Genomic DNA, 22,522 nt, shown 5'->3' with positions numbered 1-22,522 from the left:
AAAGAAGTTCCTTTGTAATGCAATAGTCATCAATTCGATTATGAAAACCACTGGGACCCTGTGTTGGGTAGCCTGGTGGGTAAGAAAAAGGTGGACTATCTCTATTGCCTCCTCCTGGGGGATATTAGCATAAAGTGCAGTAATATCCATCGTGACTAGAAAGTCCTGATCCCCATCAAATGGTTCTCCCTCAAAGATTTTTATAGTTGCTGTAGTGTCTTTCAAGTATGTGTCAGTTTGTTTGCTAATTGGTTGCAAGAATAGATCTATAAACTTACACAAAGGTTCCAAAATGGAACCACAGCCCGACACAATCGGCCTGCCCGGTGGATAATTTTGATCCTTGTGTATTTTTGTGTATTTAAGCTCTGCCAGGTCCTTCTAGACTTGTATAATCATAGCCCCCATGTTATTAGAGCCTTTGGAATATTTACAGTCTTTGCAGCTGTTGTGTCTCAGCTCCTCTTGAGTGCTATCAAAGTGAATTTCACTTGTCATGCCAGTCAACATCGCCTCTGCGCTCTCCCTCCAATCGCCATGGACAAAAGACGATTTGATCTTCCTTACCATGTCTTCATGCATCATGACCTGCCTTCTTGCTGATATTAGTTCCGGGTGATCCATCTCTTTGTCTACAGCCTTAAGCGGATCATATCTACTACATACAATAACACATTCTGGACATTTTGGCCTGTTAGAGTCACACACATCTCCTTGCACAGAGTTCCTTTGAATGGACTTCTTTGGATCTCTGCGGCTCTTTCCTTGTAGGCACTTAGAGACCGCTTTGAAACCAGATCACGCTTGCAACCTGACCCCCTTCTGGGTGGGAAATACTGTGTAAGAGTTGACTGTTTACCAGGCTTTAGAATAACTTTTTTCAGGCTGTAACTTGTGGGAAGAACTGGTGTATGCCATTGTGTTTGTCTCATCCAATACCAGCATGGTTAAAGTCAGCTTGCATGGAGGTGGCTTGCCTGTCAGACCTTCATTGGGCTGCTGCAGACCCACCATCTTCGACTTGTCTAGGTCTAGGACTGAGAGTTTCCTTCTACCCAAGGTTGATTAAAACAAATTCTATCTCTTCCAATGGGAATTGGAAGCTGTAAGGTCTGAGGGGACCTGCCCAGTCTTGGCAACTTTAGCAACATTTTGCTGGCTGTAGTGGGGAGATCCCTGACTCATTGCCTTCAACCTAACCGTCCTAGAGCCTGCTATATGGGTGCAATAATTGTCTGTGTCCATGTGCAGTATACTGCAAATATATACTACAGTGTACATCCATGCACTACAATTGACTGCAGTGAAGCCGGTTCATGAGCTACTACAAGCCAAAATGTCCCACCTCACAGTAGCTGATGGCCTTGCTGCTGGCATACCTGGCATACCTCACCCAGTTTGCCTCACAGCAATGAAAAAAGAAACCGAACATCTATATTGACCTAGTACCCTTTTGCTACACTATCTATGCATGTGGAGGATTTGTTAGCTATGGCGTTCACATCAATTATACCAGTCCTGGAGCTTGACGGCTGATATTGTCGGCTGGTGCTGTCGGGTGCCAAAGAAGCTGATAGTAGCCACGGGAGCTGGAGGGCAGTGGAATGCGGAGCCACAGGATGTGAGTGAAAGCAAGTTCACAGTCTGAGGAAAAGACCCTCAGAAGTCTTCCTCACCCTTTCAACTGTCAGGCCGTCAAGTTGCACTACATCTGGGGTCACCGCTTCTGAAAAACCAGTGCAAAAGGATCCACTGCAATGTTGACAAGAATAACCACAAGTTTAGTGTTTTTAACATTTGTAAGGCAACCTCTAGCATTATGTTTCATTAGTTCTCACAAATTGGTTGAGAAATGTATCCTAAGTTATTTGATTCTGTTTGGCTTAATTAATAATTCCCTTGCCTGCAGGAAAGCATCTTTAGTTAGCAGCATGGAATCCATTTAGAAAATGTTCAATTTGCAACCTGAAAAGGAATAAACCATAATGATTTCTTCAATGTTGTGAGGCACTGAATCGGAAATGTCATCAAAGTATGCTTAAGATCATAAGCATAGGCTCATTACTCTCTGATACGTTTAATTGATAGCTTTTGTTTTACATGTTCAAGAAGATGTTCCATTGCAAGATGGAAAGGTAGTCAGTAAAGGGGATAATCATGATACTTTTTTATTCCTAAAGACACTTATGGAGAGAACTTTTTTTAACACAAATTGGGATGTTTTTCATCCAATACATTTCACCAATTTAGGGTCACCTATGTTGAGACCATGCTTGGTGACCCACATCATGTGTATTGCCACCCAAAAGGGTCAAAGGATTTCTCTGCATCCATCAATGCCTTTGTATGGTCAGACCTCTCTGTTTGTCCATAGCTTTGCCCAGTCGTGTTGTGTTTGAAGATAATAGGGTACCCTTTATGAAAACTGCCTGCTTTAACATACATTTTGAAATCTGTGTTGCTTAAACAGAGTAATAATTCCTGGGAGGGCGTTGTCTCTGCTCTTTTTTTGGATAACTATAATAATGGCATTTGAGAACCATCACTGGGTACCACTTGACTATAAAAATCTTCAAAGTTTTGGAGGTAGGGGAATGAAACATTCATGTAAGAGTATCATCATCAAGCTAACTAACCCCATTTGAAGTAGATGGGCCGACCTCCTGGTTTGTCGTGTCATGTTTGTCGATGCACAAACCACAAATCTGGGCAACTGGGTCACTCATTGCTACCACTCGGGAATGTTACATCGGAATATGAATATGTATAGGGCAGAAGATTCTGGGATCGAATAAAAGTTAGTAGAGAGCAGGAGTAAACCGTGCTTTAAATTGGATGCTTTAAGTTGGATTCAAAATTGATGAGGTCTCTTGAAAGGGTGTGTTGCTGTAATGATTTGGGACACAGAGACCTAGCTTGTATATATAAATAAGGGATTTATTAAGTAGAAAGGGTATGGAGCCCCACCAGCCTTATCTCTTCTCCCTGTTGTCTCCAACTGTCTCCACTCACCCCCTCCGTTCTCTCTCCGAATTTGCCACCAGCCAGCTGAGGGATACACGCGCGGTAGTGGGGGAAGGATAACTACACTACACATCCCCTTCTCCTCACAAAGTTTCTTAGTCCATCCGGCAAACAGAGTACAGGGGAGTCCTTCAGTGTCTCTCTTCTACACATACTCAGCAGGATACTTATGCCTCTGGTAGTATCTCCCTGACCTCAAACGGAAATGACTCACATCTGTTTGTCTAGGCAAGGAAAATTTGCCATCCCGGGATTCCAGCATTCCCATCCTCACACTCTCACCGAATTTTCCAACTCTCTCATTTCTACCAGTGACTCACACTCTCTCTCTCTCTTTCTCTCCTTCCCGTTTTCTTCACAAGAAACACTCTCTCAATGTTCCATACTCTCCCGTCATCCAATCTGGCTGCATGTTTAACGACTTCTCACACCTTGTCGGGCTTAGACCACCTACAACACCCACCCCTGAGGGTGGGAGGTAATTTGATTCTCACCATGTCTCCTACCATAGGGAGAACATTACTCTTTCTCATACCACCACAATTACTTGCTCTTTTTTCTGCATTTGACTGGTTCTGATGTTTTCAACAACACTCTCCAATTTATTCCCTAAATCAGTGGCCTTGCCCATCCACGCTGGCACCAATTTAGTGTTGGCTTTTCTCCCCCTGCTAAATTCAAAAGGAGAAACACATGTTGTACAATGTGGGTTGGATCTGTGAGCAACAATAACATCTCTCACTGCCCCCTTCAAATCCCTGCTATTGGCCCAAGACCATCCGATAGCTTCTTTGAGAACTTTATTAAAACGTTCTACCACTCTGTTGGTTTGGGGATGGTAAATGGCGCTCTTTCTATGTTCAATAGAGTTCCTCCGACAATATTCGCCCACCTCTTTGGACCTTAATTGTGATATGTTGTCAGTAACTATGACTTTGGGATATCCTTCATGCTCACAAATGCCCTCCAAGAACTCAGTAACAGTTTTCACTGTCACATTTGGTTTGATCACAACTTCCACCAACCTGCTGAGCAGATCAATGACCATCAGGCAGAAAGATTGTATTCCATCACTCCACACAGGACGCAGCACATCCATTCCTATGTTTTCCCACTGCCGTTCCAGAATATCAGTAACAACCATAGCATGTTTAGTACTCACACACACTTTGTCACTCTTATTGCAAAGGATACAATCCCTGACTCTTCTCTCAATTTGCAGATTGCAGGATGGCCACCAGTAGACACTTCTTAGTCTCTGCTTAGTTTTAACAATTCCCTGGGGACCTTCATGAGCAAGACTTATGAGTTGTTTCCGAACATTTTCAGGTGGGATGATTTTGTCACCACGCATTAACATCCCTTCGTGAATGTATAAGTCATCTATTACATTCCAGAAGGGCGATAACCCCAATCTCTCGAAGACTTTTTCCCACTGAGGATTGTCCTCCTCAAGTTCTCGTTTGAGAGTACTTAAAATTATGTCCTGTCTCATGGCCTCTTCCCACTCTTCTCGTGAACAGGCACGGAAGTTATCTCCAAAACTACTGCTTGGTCCTTTTCTTCATCACTCAACTCTACTATAGATGTCAACCTCGACAAGCAATCTGCTGCAAAGTTCTTCACTCCTGGTAAATACTTGACCACACAATTATATTCTTGTAATTGAGACACCCATCTCCTGATGCGAGCTGAGACCTTGCCTAAACCTTTTGATGTAATTGTTTCTACAAGAGGTTTGTGATCAGTGTGGAACTCAAAACTTGTGCCCCAAATAAAGTTCCTTAATTTTTCTGCATCCCCCTTGATAGCTAGTGCCTCTTTTTCAATTGTAGCATATGCCTTCTCCGCTCCCTTCAGCAATCTGGATGCTAAAGCTACGAGGAATTCCTTTCCACCTTCCTCTTGTGGCACCATGGTGCCTAAACCAACATTGCTGGCGTCTGTCGTTATGATGGTCTTCCTGCCACTTCTAAAACTTTGCAGTACAGGAGCTCTTGCCAAGGCCTTCATAATGAATTTAAATTCTCCCTCACATTCTCTACTCCACACAAAAGCACTCTTAACTTTTACTAGTTCAGGCATGGACACAGTATGTTTCGCAAAATCACAAATGAATTTGGAGTAATACTCTGCCATACCTAGAAAGGTTCGAACCTCTTCACGACCTATGGGTCTTGGCATATTTTCAATAGCTTCTGCCAACTGTCTCTTAAGATGTATCCCTTTGGCAGTGATGACACGTCCTAGATACTCAATCTGCGGTCTATTAATCTTGCATTTTTCACAGCTTAATGTAATGCCTGCAGTATGTAGCTTCTTAAATACATTATTCAATTTTTTGTTATGAAGTTTGAGATTATCTGCATAAATTAAGATGTCGTCTTGAAAGCATAAAATTCCTTCATCCTCATCGAATAGTCTGTGCATAACCTTCTGGAAGACCAAGGCTGCCAACACTAGGCCGAATGGCATTGGTTTGTATTGAAACAGCCCCTCAGGAGTGATAAAAGCTGTCAAACACTAGAATTCATCATGTAATCTCACTTGATGATAGGCCCAGGTGAGATCTAAGGTTAAGAAATATCTTGCAGGACTGATAGCCAATATGATTACTTAAATGTCGGGCAATTGGTGTCTCTCTGAGACTATGCATTTATTGGGTTCTCTCAAATCCTGAGATTTCCTGTGATTTTCCGTGAGAAAATATAAAGGTGATACCCATTCTGCTGCATCTATGCTCTCTATGATGTATTGGTCTTCTAATTTCTTCAGTTCTCGTTTGACTTCTTCTCTCATAGACAAAGGACATTACATAGCTTCTGTGCAACTGGTATGCAGTTGTCTTTCATTTTTATCTTCTGCGTAAAACCACATAAACAGCCTATTTTATACTGGAATACTACATCTATTACTTTCTCCCCATCCTTAATATTTTCAATGGCCAGTACTGTCTCCTTTGTACTGGGGTCTAATTTTACTTTTAAGTTTTCTTTGGTGTGTCCAACATAATAAGGCGGTTTTGCCTTTTTTTAAATTACATATGCTTTTCCGTTGGTTTCTCTGTTTTTGGGATTGATGTCAACTTCATTTAGATAGTCGCGTCCCATTCTCTCCCATTCATTCTGGGGTAGGAGTATATATTTAGTGCCTGAATCAATCATCATGGATGTTGAAACTCCATCAACAAGCAGAGATGCTTTTGGACTATATTTCTTCTTGGTCATCCACGATCATTGATATGCACTCATCGCCCTCTTCTTCACTGTGGTCACTACCAATCCAATTGGTGGAAGGTTTCTTGGTCCTACAACACCTTGCAAGGTGACCTTTTCCCTTACATATCCGGGAGATGATCTTCAAAGCAGGACATTCTGGGTAATCTGCCCAATGATCTGCGCCATCACACCTGAAAAATCTCCTTGGGCTGCTCTGCTTTGGACGGTCTCTTTTTCACTTGTGCGAGCGGACATTCTGCCTCTCCTCTCATGTCTCCGTGTAGGTTACTGCATTGTTTCTCAGTTTTCTTCCGTGTATATCTATTTTCGTTAATGGTTGATATAGCATCTTTTACTTTGGGTATGATTGTAGGTTGTGGCACAACTTCTTTCTCTTTCTTTAGGTCAGTGTCCTTTATTCTGTTCTCTAGGACACATCTTTCTGTGTGTTCCACATCTTTGGCAAGTCTCAGAACTGTATCTAATGGGGTGTCATCTTCTGAACATGTTTTCTGCTGACTTTTGCACTGCTGCACTCCAGTATAAATTGGTCTCTGAGGCGTTCATCCAGTTGATTATTGAAATTGCTAGTTCTGGCCAACTTCCTTAGGCTTGTAATATATTGCTTCACACTTTCACCATCTTCTTGTATTCTTTTTCCAAATTTGAAGCGTTCTAGTATTGTGCTTAATTTCTTCTCGTAGTGTTACTTTTTCATATGCATTTAGGTCTTCACACTCATTATCTGGAATATCTGGTAGATCCTCAAAGTTTTCTTGCCCTGCACCACTCAGGCAATGTAGTAGCAGGGATTTCCTTCTCTCAACACTGTAATTAGTTCCACATATTACACTGGCGTAGTGTTAAAATTATTTTATTCATCTCCTCCAGGGTATTGTGGGTTCCCCTAGCTCTGGTAGAAAGGTCAGTGGGGAAACACCACCAAACACCATTGTACTGGTGAAGTTAGTGATGCAGTGATGGTTGGTTAACTATGTTGAGGTAGGCTGAGAGAGTTACTTAGTAGTATAGAGAATGACAGAGTGACAGTCGACCCAGCTTAAATGTCTTAGTATGCAATTATAAAGATTGCTGTCTGCTGTATAGTTCATTGTCTGTATACACAGAGCAGTGTAATATTTGCTGAGATCATAATAGCAATATTATTGTACTTTTTTTCCCACTGCATGTAATGGTTCTTGAACGGTGCAGCGTGGCGCGCGCTCACGCAGACGCTGTTTCAATGGGAGAGATCTCATTATGGACACCGCACAGGTAGTCAAAAGAGATTTAGGAACTGAAAAGGGGCAGTGCAGCTTACCATTCGTCCGGCCTCACCGTTCTCAGGATACTGTCACTAGCATGCAATGCGGTAAGGGTGGCTTCGGCTCTTAGTGAGTTCTGGATGTCCTGGTCGCCATATTTGTAATAATATGGGACACAGAGACTTATCTTAGGGTATATAGGGTTTATTAAGTAGAAAGGGTAGAAAAGCCCTAGATTGGATTTTTCCTGAGTGCACACTAGATCAAGTGACAGTAATTTTTGTGGGCACCAGTTAGATCAACTCATTAACAAGCTATATACAGAGCAGTGAAAGGAAACCAGAAGCTGTTTTAGCTCAGGCAAGACAACCAAATTCTTGTGCCCAAAGTTGAAGGCTATCCAAATAAGTATAGAATACTATGGTTTGCAGTCATTTTAAAACTAAGGTGTTAATACAAAGGAAATAAGCAGCAGGGCCACTGTGAATTACATGCTTAGAAGGGCTGCAGTCTTGAATCACTGTCACAGTCTGAAATATATGAAGGTGCAAACAACCCATCTGGACTGTTGAAGTTACCTTAGGAATCCTAGAAAGATTGTGATCCGGAAGCAATTCTTCCAGGTTTCGTACATGGGTGGCTGGGGGCTGACAATTGCTTTATTCTGGAGGCCAGAAGGAGGATGACTGGCACAGAATGGGTTTAGGACCAATTCGTTCAATTTCAAATTGTGTAAGGTTTAGCTTTAGGAAGTCACTATTCACTGTGACGAAACCCATGTCGTCACTTCTTCCAGAGGGGGAGCCCCTTCCCATGAGGCCAGGGAGATGAGGCTGCTACCCGATAGTCCTCTTTGGGGTGGTACTCAGTGGGTGGATCTCATGGGAGGGGAAACCACCTATGAGATCAGTGATAACTATTGTGGGACAACGCTGTATCCACCTGTGACCCCCAACTCCTCTGTACCCTCACTCTCTTCACCCCACCCTCCTATCATATATACTTCTATAGTATGCTAGAAGTAGAAAGGACTGAGTTGAGAAAAAATAGGGATGACTATCATGAGGATCTGAGTCAAGAATCTGTGATGAGGAAGAGGCGCAGATCCACAGGGATCACTCAGATTAACCTGTCTGAGCGGTCTAGTCTTCAGTCACAGGCCTTACTAAATTATAGACATAAAAACTAACGACAAATTTACCAGATTGTCAGACGCTCTGGAGAGGAACTGCAAGCGGGACCGGTGCTCAGCGAGGGAAGCAGGGGCATACTCAGGCGCACAGACGCTGGAGTGGCAGTCTCCACCTGGCACGCTGAGTGAACCGAGAGGCTAGCTGGGGAAGGCACCATCAACTCAGCCCTGCAGGACCTCGCGGTCCAACTTGGGGAAAGACGCAAAACATTGTCAGAAGCCGCAAAGCTGCTGCGGCAAGCCAAGAAGAGTCCCAGAGTGCCGGCAAAGCACAGAAAGACCTGATGAAGCCCACGTCCGACTAGAGGGCTGCAACCAAGACGCTGAAGGTATTTGGGTGGCTGAGCCTATGGCTGGGAGTTCCCCAGAGGGTAGAAGAAACCCTAAAACCAATATACAGAAAGTGGGGGAAAGAGGATAACCCCTAAGGGATACTAAGAAACATTATCACCATACTATAATGAGGAGAATGGTACCTGGGACCCTTGCAAGTCAAGATCATATCAAGTTTCAACAGTACCCAATCTTATTTGCGACAGTGCTTCGAGGCAAGGTGACCCAGGGCTGTCAAATAATAAGAGACTATAAAGAGAACTGTGAGCATAAGAGATATGAATACAGAACTTGGCAGAGGAGTGAACCAAGTCTACATGTGAGATCAAGAGACTTTACAGAGAACTGTGAGAATAAGATATATAAATCCAGAACTTGGCAGGAGAGTGAACCAAGTCTATGTGTGAGAGATTATAAAGAGAACTGTGAGAGTAGTATACATGAGTACAGCACTTGGCAGGCGAGTAAACCAAGTCTGTGTTTGGGACTAAGAGGCCTGAGACAAAAGGGAATCAGCTCTAACAGCCAAGGTCAAGGACCCACCAAAGTTTGGAGAAGCACCCGAACTCCTTCTCTTCATCGCAGTGCCTGGTAGAAGGAAACCAGGACTGCCAACCGGGGTCGGGGAACCACTGCAGCTTGGAGAAGCATCCAGGCCACTCTTCTTCATCACAGTGCCTGGTAGAAAGAAACCAGGACTGCCAACCAGGGTTGGGAACCCACCACAGCCTGGAGGAGCATCCAAGCCTAGGAACTGGAGAAATGCCGATTGCGATTGGAGACAGTCCCCTAGCAGTTACTGTACGAGAAGCCTAGGCCAGGCTGGGGAAGGGAGACATTTCCAACCAACACTTAAGATTGAACTTTTAGTAATGGGCAACACCCAGAAATGTCTTTTTATCCAGGGGAAGCAAGTCATTTCTCTGGACTTGGAAGAACACCTTTTTGATTTAGTTAAATATAGAGTGTGAGAGCACAGTTAGGATTCGGACATCATACTGTGGACGTTTGCTTTGGGACATCCTGACGGTGACACTAGTTTATTGCTTGTGGCAGGGAAACCCATCCTAGAGTTAGGGCAAGAAAGTGTTTTCTTTTCATTTAGCACTAAAAGTATATGTCAACCACCATGACACCTCTGTGCCTGAGTCTTACTTCTGCATCCTTACATATTGTGTCAGATGTGGGATACAGACTTGGTTGAGACAAGCTGTGGTACCCCGGGTTATGAACCCTTCCTTACAAGAAAATCTTCCCCAATTAGAATTGGTTGAAGTTCATGTTACTTTACCCTTTGACCCAGGGGCGGAGAAAACACCTTTTAATTCTGCATTACCAGATAGTTCAGGGAGTGACGAAGGGGCAGAGGACGTTCCAGGGTCTGCTTCGGATCTCCTATGCTTAGAGGATATTTTTTCCCCTTTCCTAGGGTCAGACACTTCTGATTACCTCGAGGCAAGAGATGACATAGAATCCGGGGGAATCAGAAGAGTGGGGAAAAACTGTCAGGAGACTCTCGAGATTCAGGCTCTGGGACATGCCAGAATCGGCCCAGGAAAAGCCAGAGCTCAGGCGGAGATGGAATGCTCGGACGGCAGCAACAGTGTTAGTGCAGCAGCCCATTGAAGCCTTTCAGCACCGGAGTTGGCGGAGACCTCCGGCACCTGCTGGTTAGGGCAGCTAGGGTCTGCAAGCACTGACAAGATGGCCAGGAGCGCCCAGCAGGGTAACGCAACTGCCGAAGCGAAGCAGAGAAAATGGGTGACCCACACACATGGAGCACAGGAAGGCGGTGCCGGGGGTTTATCAGGCCCTCTTGGGACACCGGCCCGAGAAGCAGGCCCATATGTGAAGCCGGGCGGTGGCCTCGTATAAGCAGTCCTAAAGGCCACAAGGGTAACTGCTGGAGCATCAAGGAGCATTCAGGCCCCGCTGAGACGACAAGTGAGAGCGCCCATACTAGAACAGCACATTCTGGGGTTGGTTCCTAGCTAAAGCTACACCAGAGGATGCAAGTTTGGGGATACTAGCTTGGAGCCCCTAGGGCGCTGTGAGGAACGGGGTCTGCAGGCCGGGATGAGTGTGTAACCCAGCGCACCAGGGAAAGAGAGAGGAAGTGCACCCTGGGAGCGGGGCCCGTTACATTGCATCAAGCTCCAACCTTTCAAGCAATACCCATTACACATGAGGAGCTGAGGAGACGTAAGAGGTGGGGGCACCGTTGGCATCACACCATCTGTGGCAATTATATCACAAGGTAAAGGAGATGTTAGGCAAAATTGTGTGCAGTACCCTTTGGGAGACTACAGCAACCTTGTCCTTCTGGCAATATATAACCCAACCTTTGGTATAAGTCTACTACACAGGTTGGTAGTGTGGCTGAGCAGCCAGGCTTATCTCAAGAGGGGTCAATGTGAGCAGTAGGACTTTTACACACAGAGATTCACAATGACAATTATTCAAATAATCTCTTATACTCAAGGTTTCTTGATCAAACAGTTATTGATTTATTTAACAGTCATTTATATAAACCTGCTTCAGAAGGGAGCAAAACATGTAACACTTCAAAATATACTTCAAATCACACTCTTAGTTTCTCTAATCAGATGATACCCATTGGGGATGGCACACAGACACTTCCTACACCCTCAGGTGACTTAAATAGCTAGGACACTGTGGACATTGATTTATCAGTGGTACATTTAGAGCAATACTGAGTTTGGTGCAAAGGGTAGATAGGGGAATAACAAAGGTTAACAAATAATTCAAAAACTGGTCAGTACTTTTTGAACCCTCCAACGCACAGTAAATTAACCCTTTGCTGAGGAGAAAGGTAAACACACAGTGTCAGAGGTAAGAAGAGTCTCTCAGGGAGCCAGGACAGCCAATGTTAGTTGAGCAATGTCTAGGGGAGCTTAAGATCTTCTTTGCAGGTAAGTAAAAGTCTTGCACAATGTTTTTAGAAAAATTTGTAGAAATAAGATCACTTGAAGGGCCACAAGCTGGGAGGCTTGTGAGGGGCAAAGCTGTAAGCAACTCTGCAAGGTTAACCAAGACAAGTCTCAACTGAGAACAAGTAAGGCTACACCACAAGAGGTAAGTCCTCTTAAACTTTACAGTACCTTTGGTTAGAAGAAATGGTTCCAGCTGGCTTCTGTTCCTTTGTAACTCTGAAGATCCTGTTGTTCCTGTGCCTCGGTCATGGGGACAAGAGGGAGGACGTCTTGGGACTCCTGCACTACAACTTGAAGGTCAGCGGCAGCAATGGGCAAACTTCAATTCACTTTGCGGTTTCAGCTCCTCGCGTCTATAGCAAATAGCACCACCGCGGTCACACGGATACCACTCTGGACTTTCCTCGCATCTGGGGTCCAGCACTCTGTTGAAGTGGCTCAGGCTTGGTCAGTCCTGCTTCTAGGGAGTCCGGGGGTTCTTCCTGAAACACAGGTCTGACTTAAAAGCGTTGCACTCTGTTTGGTGTTCCTCTCCCTGGCACTTTGGTTCCAGCATCAGCAGCAGTGGAAGTGCAGCCAGCTCCGAGAGGATGTCCAAACGAGTTCACTTTGGGGTTGATTGGTCCCACCAACCCAAGGGGAGATGTCGTTCTTGCAGGGCTTCTCTAGTCGAAACGAATTTGGAGCTTCAGCACAGCAGCAGGGCTTCGCCAGGCAAACCAACGGTCCAGGAGTTGCAGCAGGTGTCTGTTCCAAGTTCTTCTTCGGATTCCTTCATCCCGTGGTCGACTCTGCCTTCCAAGCCAAAAAGCCTTGCCTTTTATGCCGATTTCTCCCATTCATTCCAGCCTAGCTGTCAATCACACAGCAGTGAGGCTGTCCTCCAAGGACAGCCATCCGGCCAATCATCTTTGGGTGCATTCCTGTAACAAGGGGATTAAGCACAGGGAGTTTCGGGCACCTCCTTCACTTCCTGCCCCTGCCAGACACTCTGGACCTGAGGCAACTTCACTCGTGAATCCCGCCAAAGATAAAACGAACAAAGGGACCAAACCTGGTTTGGCGCACAGAGTAAATCTCAAGAAGGGCCTTTCCAACAAGAAATGGCGAAAAAAGAAGACTGGGGCCACTTTGACAAAATGGGCACACATGGGTGTCTTACTGCAGCTGCAATTGCAGCCCGCAGTAAAAACACATAATGGTACTAAAAAGTAAGCCACTGCCACCAGCCATTAATTGTTGCAAGGGTAACATAAAAATGTTGCATGAGGAACTAGTCAAAGGGGATATTACGTAACCCCTCCAGCACCCTATGGTAAGATAGTGTGTGCTGGGTCTAGAAAGTTACACAATGTAAGTAAAGTCAGTGTCACTTCACTGCTCTTGGAAACAGTAGTTTTCACCAAGAGAAGGTATTTAAACATTTGGGAAATCTAAGAGACTTCCCTTTGCCACTGCACTGTGGGTTCTGTGTGTCACAATGTAAAGATGATGCCTATGGAGTTTGTCAGACTCCAAAGTCAAAAGAAACACAGAGTCCAAATCATAGAAAATTACATGAGAGAGTGGGAAAAGGTCTCACTCTCTCCAGGTTAGAAATTAAAAAGTCCTAAAGTCCAGCAAGAGAGCTGGGGGTCTCTAAGGTAGAGAGGAATTAGCACATTTCTGAGAATTCTTCCTAACAGGAGACAGTCCCACAAGCTGAAGAGATTGATCCCAGGGGACCAGTCCATAAGGAATTACCATATGTCTTCAATGCACAGAAATAGATCAAGGAAGGGTTGACAAGCACAAAACCTGCAAGACGGCAACAGGAAGGAAGCCTACAAAGGTGATGCAGGCAGGAGGGCAGAGGGGACAACCGCACCACCCCTGGGGGTGACTCGGGAAGAACCGGCTTGTTCCCCAGATATGCCGATGAGCAGGCAAGAAATGCTGCAATGCCTCCAGGATTTTCAAACTAAGGTGACAGAATCCCTGCAAATGCAATTTGCTGACTTGAAGGCTGATATGAAGCAAACCATGCACAAGATGAAAGGGGAAATAGTCTGGGAGCACATACAGACGCTGCAGAAACTGCGGTACAGGAATTGGCAGATGACGCAAGTAAAAATTATGAATTGCTTGAAAACCTCTCACGAGTAGCACAAAATTTAGAAATCCAGTGTGAATACCCGGAGAATCGTTCCTGGAGATAAAATACTTGACTTAAGACCCTTCCTTGAGAACATTCAAGACAGGGATTTGAAAGAGACAGTGCAAGACATCTTCAGGGTCCCTATGGGACCAGTGACAACTATTGTGGGAGAATGCGGTATCAACCTAAGACCCCCACCTCTCCTGTACCTGTCAGTGTATTAGATGACAGGCGTTATGACATGGTGATCCTTTGGAAGTCCAGACGCTGTGCTAACCCCCAACCCAGGCGAATAAGACCCACAGATTGGAAAACAAACTGTGTCATGAATTTTCTGGGGCAGCAGTGCTACGTGACACACCCTCTCAGGAATAGAGAGCTGATGGATTCAGGAGCTACAGAGGAGACATGATTAACATGATTGTCATACAGACAGGACAGAGGTTTATCAGACAAAAGCAAGTAGTGTTAGTGTTCTTACCTATGAATAAGTGGCTCCCAGCCACAAGGAACACCAATACCTGAAAATAAGAGAAAAGCTGGATGCACTGGTTCTGGTCACCAGGAACTGCGACAGTTGCCAGAACGGTGATGCAATGCGCTTCCCAGGGCTTTATAGCCCAGTTTGCGCTTGAAGGAGATGGATTAGAGGAAGGGACCCTATGAAAAACATGGCAAGTTATATTACTAGCATCGCCTCTCACATTTGCAAGGACAGAAGGCTCTCGCTTTCTAGGGACACCTCCTGGCTTCCCGTAGCCACCAGGGCAAGCGGTAACATTGCAGGAAGGCTCCCTTGAGCCTGCCATGTCGACGAGGTACCACCATAGAAGCAGGTAAAATCGGGGTTAACCCCTGAACCAAACAGCATACCCCACCCCAAGCCCTACCCCCTCCAGTACAGGAAGAAGAAGACATTGAACCAGGTTTCAAAGGAAACAACTCATGAAACCTGCTAGTGAGACGGGGAGCCATGACATGACAATGAGGTACCCAGGAACATTCTTCAACTCCATAACCGTTGCAATACACCAAATATTGAAGTGAATGACCCCTGATGTGGGAATCCACAATGTATTGGACTTTGTATTTCTCCTGGGGTTCCACAGCTGGAATGGCTGAAGATAATTGGCGAGGGTACACCTGAGGTACCCAAGCTGGTTTCAGAAGAGAGACATGGAATACGGGGTGTATCCTATATTGTGAGGGCAATTTAAGAACGACAGGATTCATTATACAAGAAATACGGAAAAGGACCAATATATCTTGCTTTACATTTTTTAGCCAAGCAGGGATTTTGATATGTTCTATGGATAACCACACTAAATCATGGAGTTTGTACAATGGTGCAGGTGATTGTTTTTTTTGTATCAGCATGACGACGAGCATGTTCTTGAGCGGTTAACAAATGTTTCTTGCCAGTATGTTATCCTGTCATGATTGAACTATTATGTTCTTTTACAGAAGGAACCTTATGATAAAAAGATGCCAACATAGGAAGAGATATAGGATGGTAACCATATGAGGCGTGATAGGAGTCATTATAGGCATACTCAGTTAAAGGTAATAGATCTGTCAATTTCTCCTAATTTTCCATGACATAACACCAAAAGGTATTTGCCTAGGGTTTGGGGATGGTAAACTGAAGAATACCTGTGTTGAATGTTTAGGAGGCTAAAGGTTTCTTTCCAAAATGAAGAAACAAACTGTGTTCCTCTGTCTGTAATTAATATTCTAGGGAGCCCATGAAACCGGAAAACATGATGAATAAAGAAACGAGAGAAAACAGGAGTGGAGGGTACTTTCTTCATGGCTATGAAATGAGCCATCTTGGTGAAGGAATCCACGATGGTCAAGATGGTGGTATTCCCATTGTCAGGAGGGAGATCAGTGATGAAATCATAAGAACAAGTTTGCCAAGGACCCATAGGAATGGGAAGCGGTCTTAATAGTCCAATGGGGCATTGTATAAGGGTTTTTTCTCGAGCACAGACTCTGCATCCTTGTTTATAGTTTGTTGTGTTTTCCTTCATGGTTTTCCACCAGGTGAAGCATTGTAGTTTTTCTAGTTTTTTTTTACACCAACATGATCATCCCCGGGTTGTTCATGACACCAAGATAATAGGGTCCTTTGGCTCTCTCTCGTGGGTAAACAGATCTTGTTGTCTTTCAGCAGTACTCTGCCTGAAGGAATTGCTGAATCTCTTTGGTATTAAAGCTCTTTTTGAGGGTTTCTTCATATGGTAGTAACAGGGAATGTAGAGCACCAATGACCTTTTCTGGGTTGACAAATAGGACTCCTTCCATCACTTTTTCATCTCTCCCATATGCCCAAGATAAAGCATCGCTTTAGTATTCTGATAACCTACTTTGAATGTTACTATGAAATCGAACCTAAAAAAAGAAATGGATCCAGCGGTTTTGGCGTTAGTTCATAGATCATGCTGTTTTGAGGAATCCCAAGTTCCATTGGTCGGTAAAGACAGTGATAGTATGTTGTGCACCTTCTAGCAGATGCCTCTAGGTCAGGAAAGATTCTTTGATTTCTAATAACTCCTTCTCAAAGATACTGTAGTTGTTCTCTGCTGGGGCGAACGTATGAGAAAAACAGGAAATAGGGTGGTTTTCTTTGGTGATGGGATCGGTTTGGGTAATCAGTGCTCCTAAAGCAAAATGTAACGAGTCTATTTCAAGCACATAAATTACATTAGGATCGGCTAGTTTGAGAAAAGGGGCGGTGGTGAATTTCTCTTCAATGCATGAAAGGCACCATGGTTTCCGGACCGACAAAGTACAAGTCTGCCTGCCGGAGCCGCTGTGCCGGACAGGTCTGACCCTGCCAGGCACAGCGGCCACAGTAGGCAGACTTTCACGGAAGCACCGGCACTGTTATTAAAGGTGACGGTGCTTCCGTGGTCCCCACTCCCATATACTCCTATGGGACTCTACGGGAATGGGACACAACATATCACTGGCGCCTGACTTGCCACAGTTACCACCGGACTTGTAATGATGCCATTGTCTTTCCTTAAAGACTGTAGAACTGTGGTCAAACTGAGAGAGTTGACATACAAACTGCCCGATTTGAACATTGGGGCACCCTAACGATCAACCCTCCCCCTTGTTTGTTCAACAGCCACATACAACCATTGACTTTGTCACTTTGTCTGCATCATTTTAGATATATGCAGACCCAAATCCTGTTCAACCACACTGAATATAATGGCTCTTAGAAAAATGTATCTAATCGACTCATTGTGATCCAGGAATGGATGACACAAAACAACCTTTGTTTTAATCTGAGTAAGATTGACATTTTGTTTTTCAATGCAGAATACCCAGTTCCACCCCTTTCCTTTGGCCCCAGGAACTAGGTCAGTGAACTCCAGCCTCCAAAACAGTTATAAATCAATGCATCCGATTCAATGAAGCCTTTCTCTTCTCACCTTAGATTGGGGATGTAGTTGGAAAGTCCCAGTACCAAATACATTTACTGAGAATGGTTTGTCCCTATCTTGAAATGCCACAAAGAGCAGATGTAGCTAGATCCATGGTACTGCATTGGACTATTGTAAGATAATCTACCTAGCCCTTAACAAAATAGAATCCCACCCACTCTACTTTCTGCGGAATCATATGGCCAAACTGATTTTGGGCCTTAAGGAGTGAGCACATTGCACTGAGCCTCAGAGCTTTATACTGGCTGCCTCTGGAACACCTCATAACCCTCAGAACGCTGTGCCTCACGCACTGTGGACTATCTGAGAAAGCACCTAATTACATATTAAAACAATTCATAAATATTGTCCCAGCAGAGCACTAACATCCATTTACTGGAATCTTCTTCTGCTACCCAAACCAAGGAAACAGCAATAGGGTGTGTTGACCCTTTACATACAACGTTGCCAAATGCTGCTACAATGGCCTTCCATTAACCCTGCAACCATGAGAGCACTACTTTAGATTGAAACGAGTGGTGTAGATCCACCTGCTCAAGCAAGCCTTTCCAGATTTCCAGAAGCCCCTATGCTCCTAGCTCTCAGACACTGAGTCCCCTCTAGCTGCCTCTAGCTGCCTCCCCTCCTTTCCCATGCAGCCTCTCCCTTAATTCACTCACAACCGGCCCCAGTGCTCCTCATGCTAGTCTCCCTCCTTCGCCATTCCTCTTAACCTACACTGTTGCAGGTTTTCATGACCATAAAGCAGTTGGGGGTATTTCCCCAAATATATTAAAATCTACTCTAACACAACCACTGAACGGAGCACTCTCTGCTTCACCTCTCTTGGTTTGCTGTCGTGTCCATATTGTATTCATTTCATCACTACTGAGGTTACATCTATGAAAGGTTACACCTTTGTTATTCCTCTTCCCCGGTGATGCAAGGATGATGGGTTTATTATGACGTTGTGGCTGTGTGTAGTCAACTGCCTTAACTCATTCATACAAGGGCCCGTTTTGTCCTCCTCAACCCTTTTTCTTTCCTACCCTACAGCTCTGTGGAATGCATTGTTTGTATTTGTTGCTCTTTACACCAATAAAATAAAAACAAATCGCCCTGGCATAGTCATCATAAATTAAGGGATATCGCCACCCATGCAGGTGTACCTTTAAAAGTATGAAAAGAAGGCTTGACGTTGGTTATAAAAATACTTTAGTTTTATTTTCAGTTATGCTCTTTTATGTTCTTCTCAGCATACAGTGGTGTGTAATGCTACGCTTATCAATCTTAAGGTAACTACATCAGTTTGTCTTCAGTTTAATCCAACAGCTCCCATTAAGCCAAGTACTCCTGGATACATTGAGTCACCATCCCGTCAAGATAAGATTCACTGCGTTGTGTTGGTTTTGGATGCATGCAAGGTTGGCATCATCTCAGAAAAATTGGAAGACAAATTGAGACAGTTACGGAAAAGGATTAACCAACATGGTGAGTTAAGCAAAATCAATTCAGACTTTTTTCATGTGTTTACTTTAAGGGAAATAGTCACCTGGGATTAAACATAAACCGCTGCAACGGTCTAGCTCTTGATATGATATGATTGGTTATTTATAACGTGCTTAAAACCCAGAGGTGTCTAAGCGCAGAGGCAGGGATCAAACCTGTGTGGCTCTGCGTCGTCTTGCTATCCTTGGAAGAACTATGGATACCAGTAAATATAGCCCACTTTTCCAGACTAACAGTATGTTCTGAATGCAGGACAAGGTTTTTAAATTGAGAAAAACACACGTGTGACCAATGATTGTGCCTCACATGCACCTGCTTGCTTCATGTACATCAGTCCTTTTCATCCGCTTTTTGCTTTCTGATGGTGCTTTTTCAGCATGGCTTTACATATTTATGCCTTCCTTTTTTGCTCTTCTGTCCCACCCAATGACTGATATGCAACAGCACCTTACATTGCAATTCATGTAGGGATGTCAATTCACCAAAATACAAAGGGTAGTGGAAATTAAATCACATACCTGATGACATCACCGGAAGTGGCGTCATGTGACATTGTGCCCTGACAACATCACAGAGAGTGATGCCTTATGCCCTCTGGCCCTGGTGACATTACCGGAAGTTATGCCGCACAAGTACAACAAAAAATACAGCAAGTGTTTGATTAATGCATTGACACAATACTAAAGCAGACAAAAGGCTATTTTAGTTATCAACCTTTTGTTAACTAATGTACTGCTCCAATATGTAACAGGTTGTGGCGCATGCCTCACAGACTCTCCTTCATAGTGATCGTGAGCCGAGGATAAACCAGTAAGTCTTCCCTGTAGGGACTTTCTTCTAATGCCTTTGTGTTGTGCTTGGTTGCCTAGGAGACGGGGGCTCGAGAGGACGAGAGGGAGAGTGACGGTTGCAGCTGGGCTTATTAGAAGCAGCTGGAGCAGCGTTGTGAGCTGTTAGGTATGGAAGCGGTATTCCGATGAAAAGACTGTGTATCAAAAATATGTTCGAGTGAGTGACTCTGTTGTGAAAGGGCCAGGATAATCTGCTGGGCCGTGTTTTCCCGCTGGAAGAGGCGAGAGGAATACCAGGCAGACGTTACGGCAGACGTAGCCGCTCGGCTTCCATTCCTGCATATCTAAGGGAGAAAAGTGTCTTCAATATAACGCATGGATGTACGCGTATGAAAACAACGGAAACGTTCCCATCCACTAATGAAAAGACTGTTACAAGGGATGTGCGTCGCTTCCTCCGTGATAGTGAGAGAGTAAAAGAGTTCACCCGAAAGGGAATGGAAGCCTGACTGAAGCGAGTGAAACTGACGCTGATGCCTCCCTATGTGAAAACGATCATTATCGTTTGATCTTGGTTAAAATTGACGCAGATGCGTTTCAAGTTAAGGGAATTCATCGGAGAAAGATGTAGGAGAGTCCTTTTGAAGTTGACGCCGTTGTGTCCATAAATAAGGAAAGTCGAATGTGTTTAAACGACCGTTGTCGTTCTTTAATAGTTAAAGTGAAAGCGCCGCTGTGCTAAAGAAGTACGTGTAGTTTTGGGCACGGCAAGCAACAGTGATTTATGAAAAGGAACTTCCGTTCAGAAACTGCACATTACTTAAAAGAACGCTCAAACCGAAAACAAAGCTTCAGGAAAATAATTCAATGAACATTTAAAATAGATTACCCCGAATGGTCTATGAAGCAAAGAACATTAGGATACCAGAAATAAAGATCCTAGAAGATGAAATAAACACAAAGACTGTACAAACAAAGGAGAAAGAGAAAAGAGAAAAGAACAACTAGAGAAAGGGATGTTAAAACAATAACATTGCTTATCAAACGCTATCCTGAAGGGAGAAAAGAAGACTTACCTGAACTTACCCTTAATCAGCCTGTAACAGAGAGGAGTTCACAGGAAAAGAAGTAAACCTAGAAAGGAAATATAGAAGTTAATAAAAGAAGTGGGTTCTCTTGTGATTCACACCAACTACGTATTGGCTCTGACTCATTTCTTATATGTAATTTTAAATGTACAATTATAACATTTGGTGTTAGAGTGGGATATTGAGAACGCCATGGAGGACCTTATCAAGACCCTAAGTGAGGGACAACAACTACTACAACAGACCTTGCAATTGCAGACCCAACAGGCCCAAGCAGAAAGACTGGCGTTTCAACAAGCCTTACAAATGCAACAGGCCCAACTACTAGAAGTTACCAATACCAGGAACAACACTCCAGTACCTACATCTGTGTTGCAAAAATACCCGGCAGGGGAAGATCCCGCACATTTTTTTGTAAATTTCGAAAGGGTAGCCCGAAACGCACAGTGGCCAGCCGAGAGATGGTGCCATTACATCGCACCATTGATGACCGGTGAAATGCAGTCAGCTTATCAAGCCGCCAACCCAACGGGAGACACCACATATGGAGATATGAAAAAAGTGGTGCTGGAGAGAATGGGGCACGATGAGGAAACGTATCGTATCAAGTTCAGAGAAGTCAAGTTGGGTGGAGAGGAAACTCTGAGACAATTGTTCTACATGGTTAAAGAACTGGCAGAGAAGTGGCTACAGCCTACTATGGCCTCTCCAAACGAAATAACAGAAAAGGTGATCTTAGAGCAGTTCATTGAGGCTCTTCCTGGACCTGTTCAGAGATGGGTCAAACAACATCATAGACAATCTCTACCGGAGGCAGTAGATGTGGCGTCGGCTTATCAGAAAGCTGGACAGGGCCGGATGATCTCATATTCCGCAGGGTATAAGTCACATACATCAATGAATAAAGCTATGCCACAATCAAGATGGCCTCATTCCATGCTGAGGAAACCTGAAGGGGAAGTCCTATGCTCCAGACCTAACAGTGAGGGCCCTATCAATTATCGTCCTTCTACTTCAATAGTTCGAGGTCCGCAATGTTTTGATTGCGGTGACTGGGGCCATCTGGCCAGGTTTTGCCCAAAGAAGCCGAAAACGGAGCCGATGGATGTGGGGGTCTTCGACTCCGTGAAAGAAAGTGAATATTCCGAACAAGTGCCTGGAAGGCAGACCCAGTACCTGTATACCTGCGACGCCGAGGTGGATGGAAAACCTACAACTGCCCTGATCGATTCCGGGAGCCTGCAGACCACAGTGACATCCGAGTTGGTAGGTGAAGCTTATCATTCCTCCGGGGAAATTCCGGTTCGATGTGTACATGGGGATGTATAGGCTTACCCATCAAAGAACATCCAGATTAAGTTGGGTGCGGAGACCTTGGGTGTGAAAGCAGCTGTACTTCCCAGTTTACCAAAACCCTTATTAATTGGGTCCGATATACCAGAGTTTCCTAAATTAATACATGAAATTGAGAAGAGCTGGTGGGAACTGGCACCTTTCTGTGAAGAAGAAATCTCCACACCATCTTGTAAACCACTTAAGAGTAAAAAATTAAAAAGACTTCAAAAAAAGGAGTG

At 44.3% G+C, this 22,522-nt stretch overlaps 1 protein-coding gene across 3 annotated transcripts in view; it reads left to right on the top strand.

Moving 5' to 3' along the window:
* Positions 1-22,522, top strand: part of LOC138539841 (interferon-induced protein 44-like) — a 354,668-nt gene that overhangs the window by 256,841 nt on the left and 75,305 nt on the right. For all 3 annotated transcript variants that reach the window (XM_069641638.1, XM_069641639.1, XM_069641640.1), the window contains one exon: positions 18,880-19,051. In XM_069641638.1, coding sequence (XP_069497739.1) covers positions 18,880-19,051 — 172 coding nt within the window. The remainder of the gene's footprint in view (positions 1-18,879; positions 19,052-22,522) is intronic.

The sequence above is a fragment of the Ambystoma mexicanum genome, chromosome 1q (genome assembly GCF_040938575.1).
Source record: "Ambystoma mexicanum isolate Mex_15411 chromosome 1q, UKY_AmexF1_1, whole genome shotgun sequence".
Classification (NCBI taxonomy): Eukaryota; Metazoa; Chordata; class Amphibia; order Caudata; family Ambystomatidae; genus Ambystoma; species Ambystoma mexicanum.
Note: the sequence above shows the minus strand (reverse complement) of the source record. Positions and strands in the feature narration are given on the sequence as shown.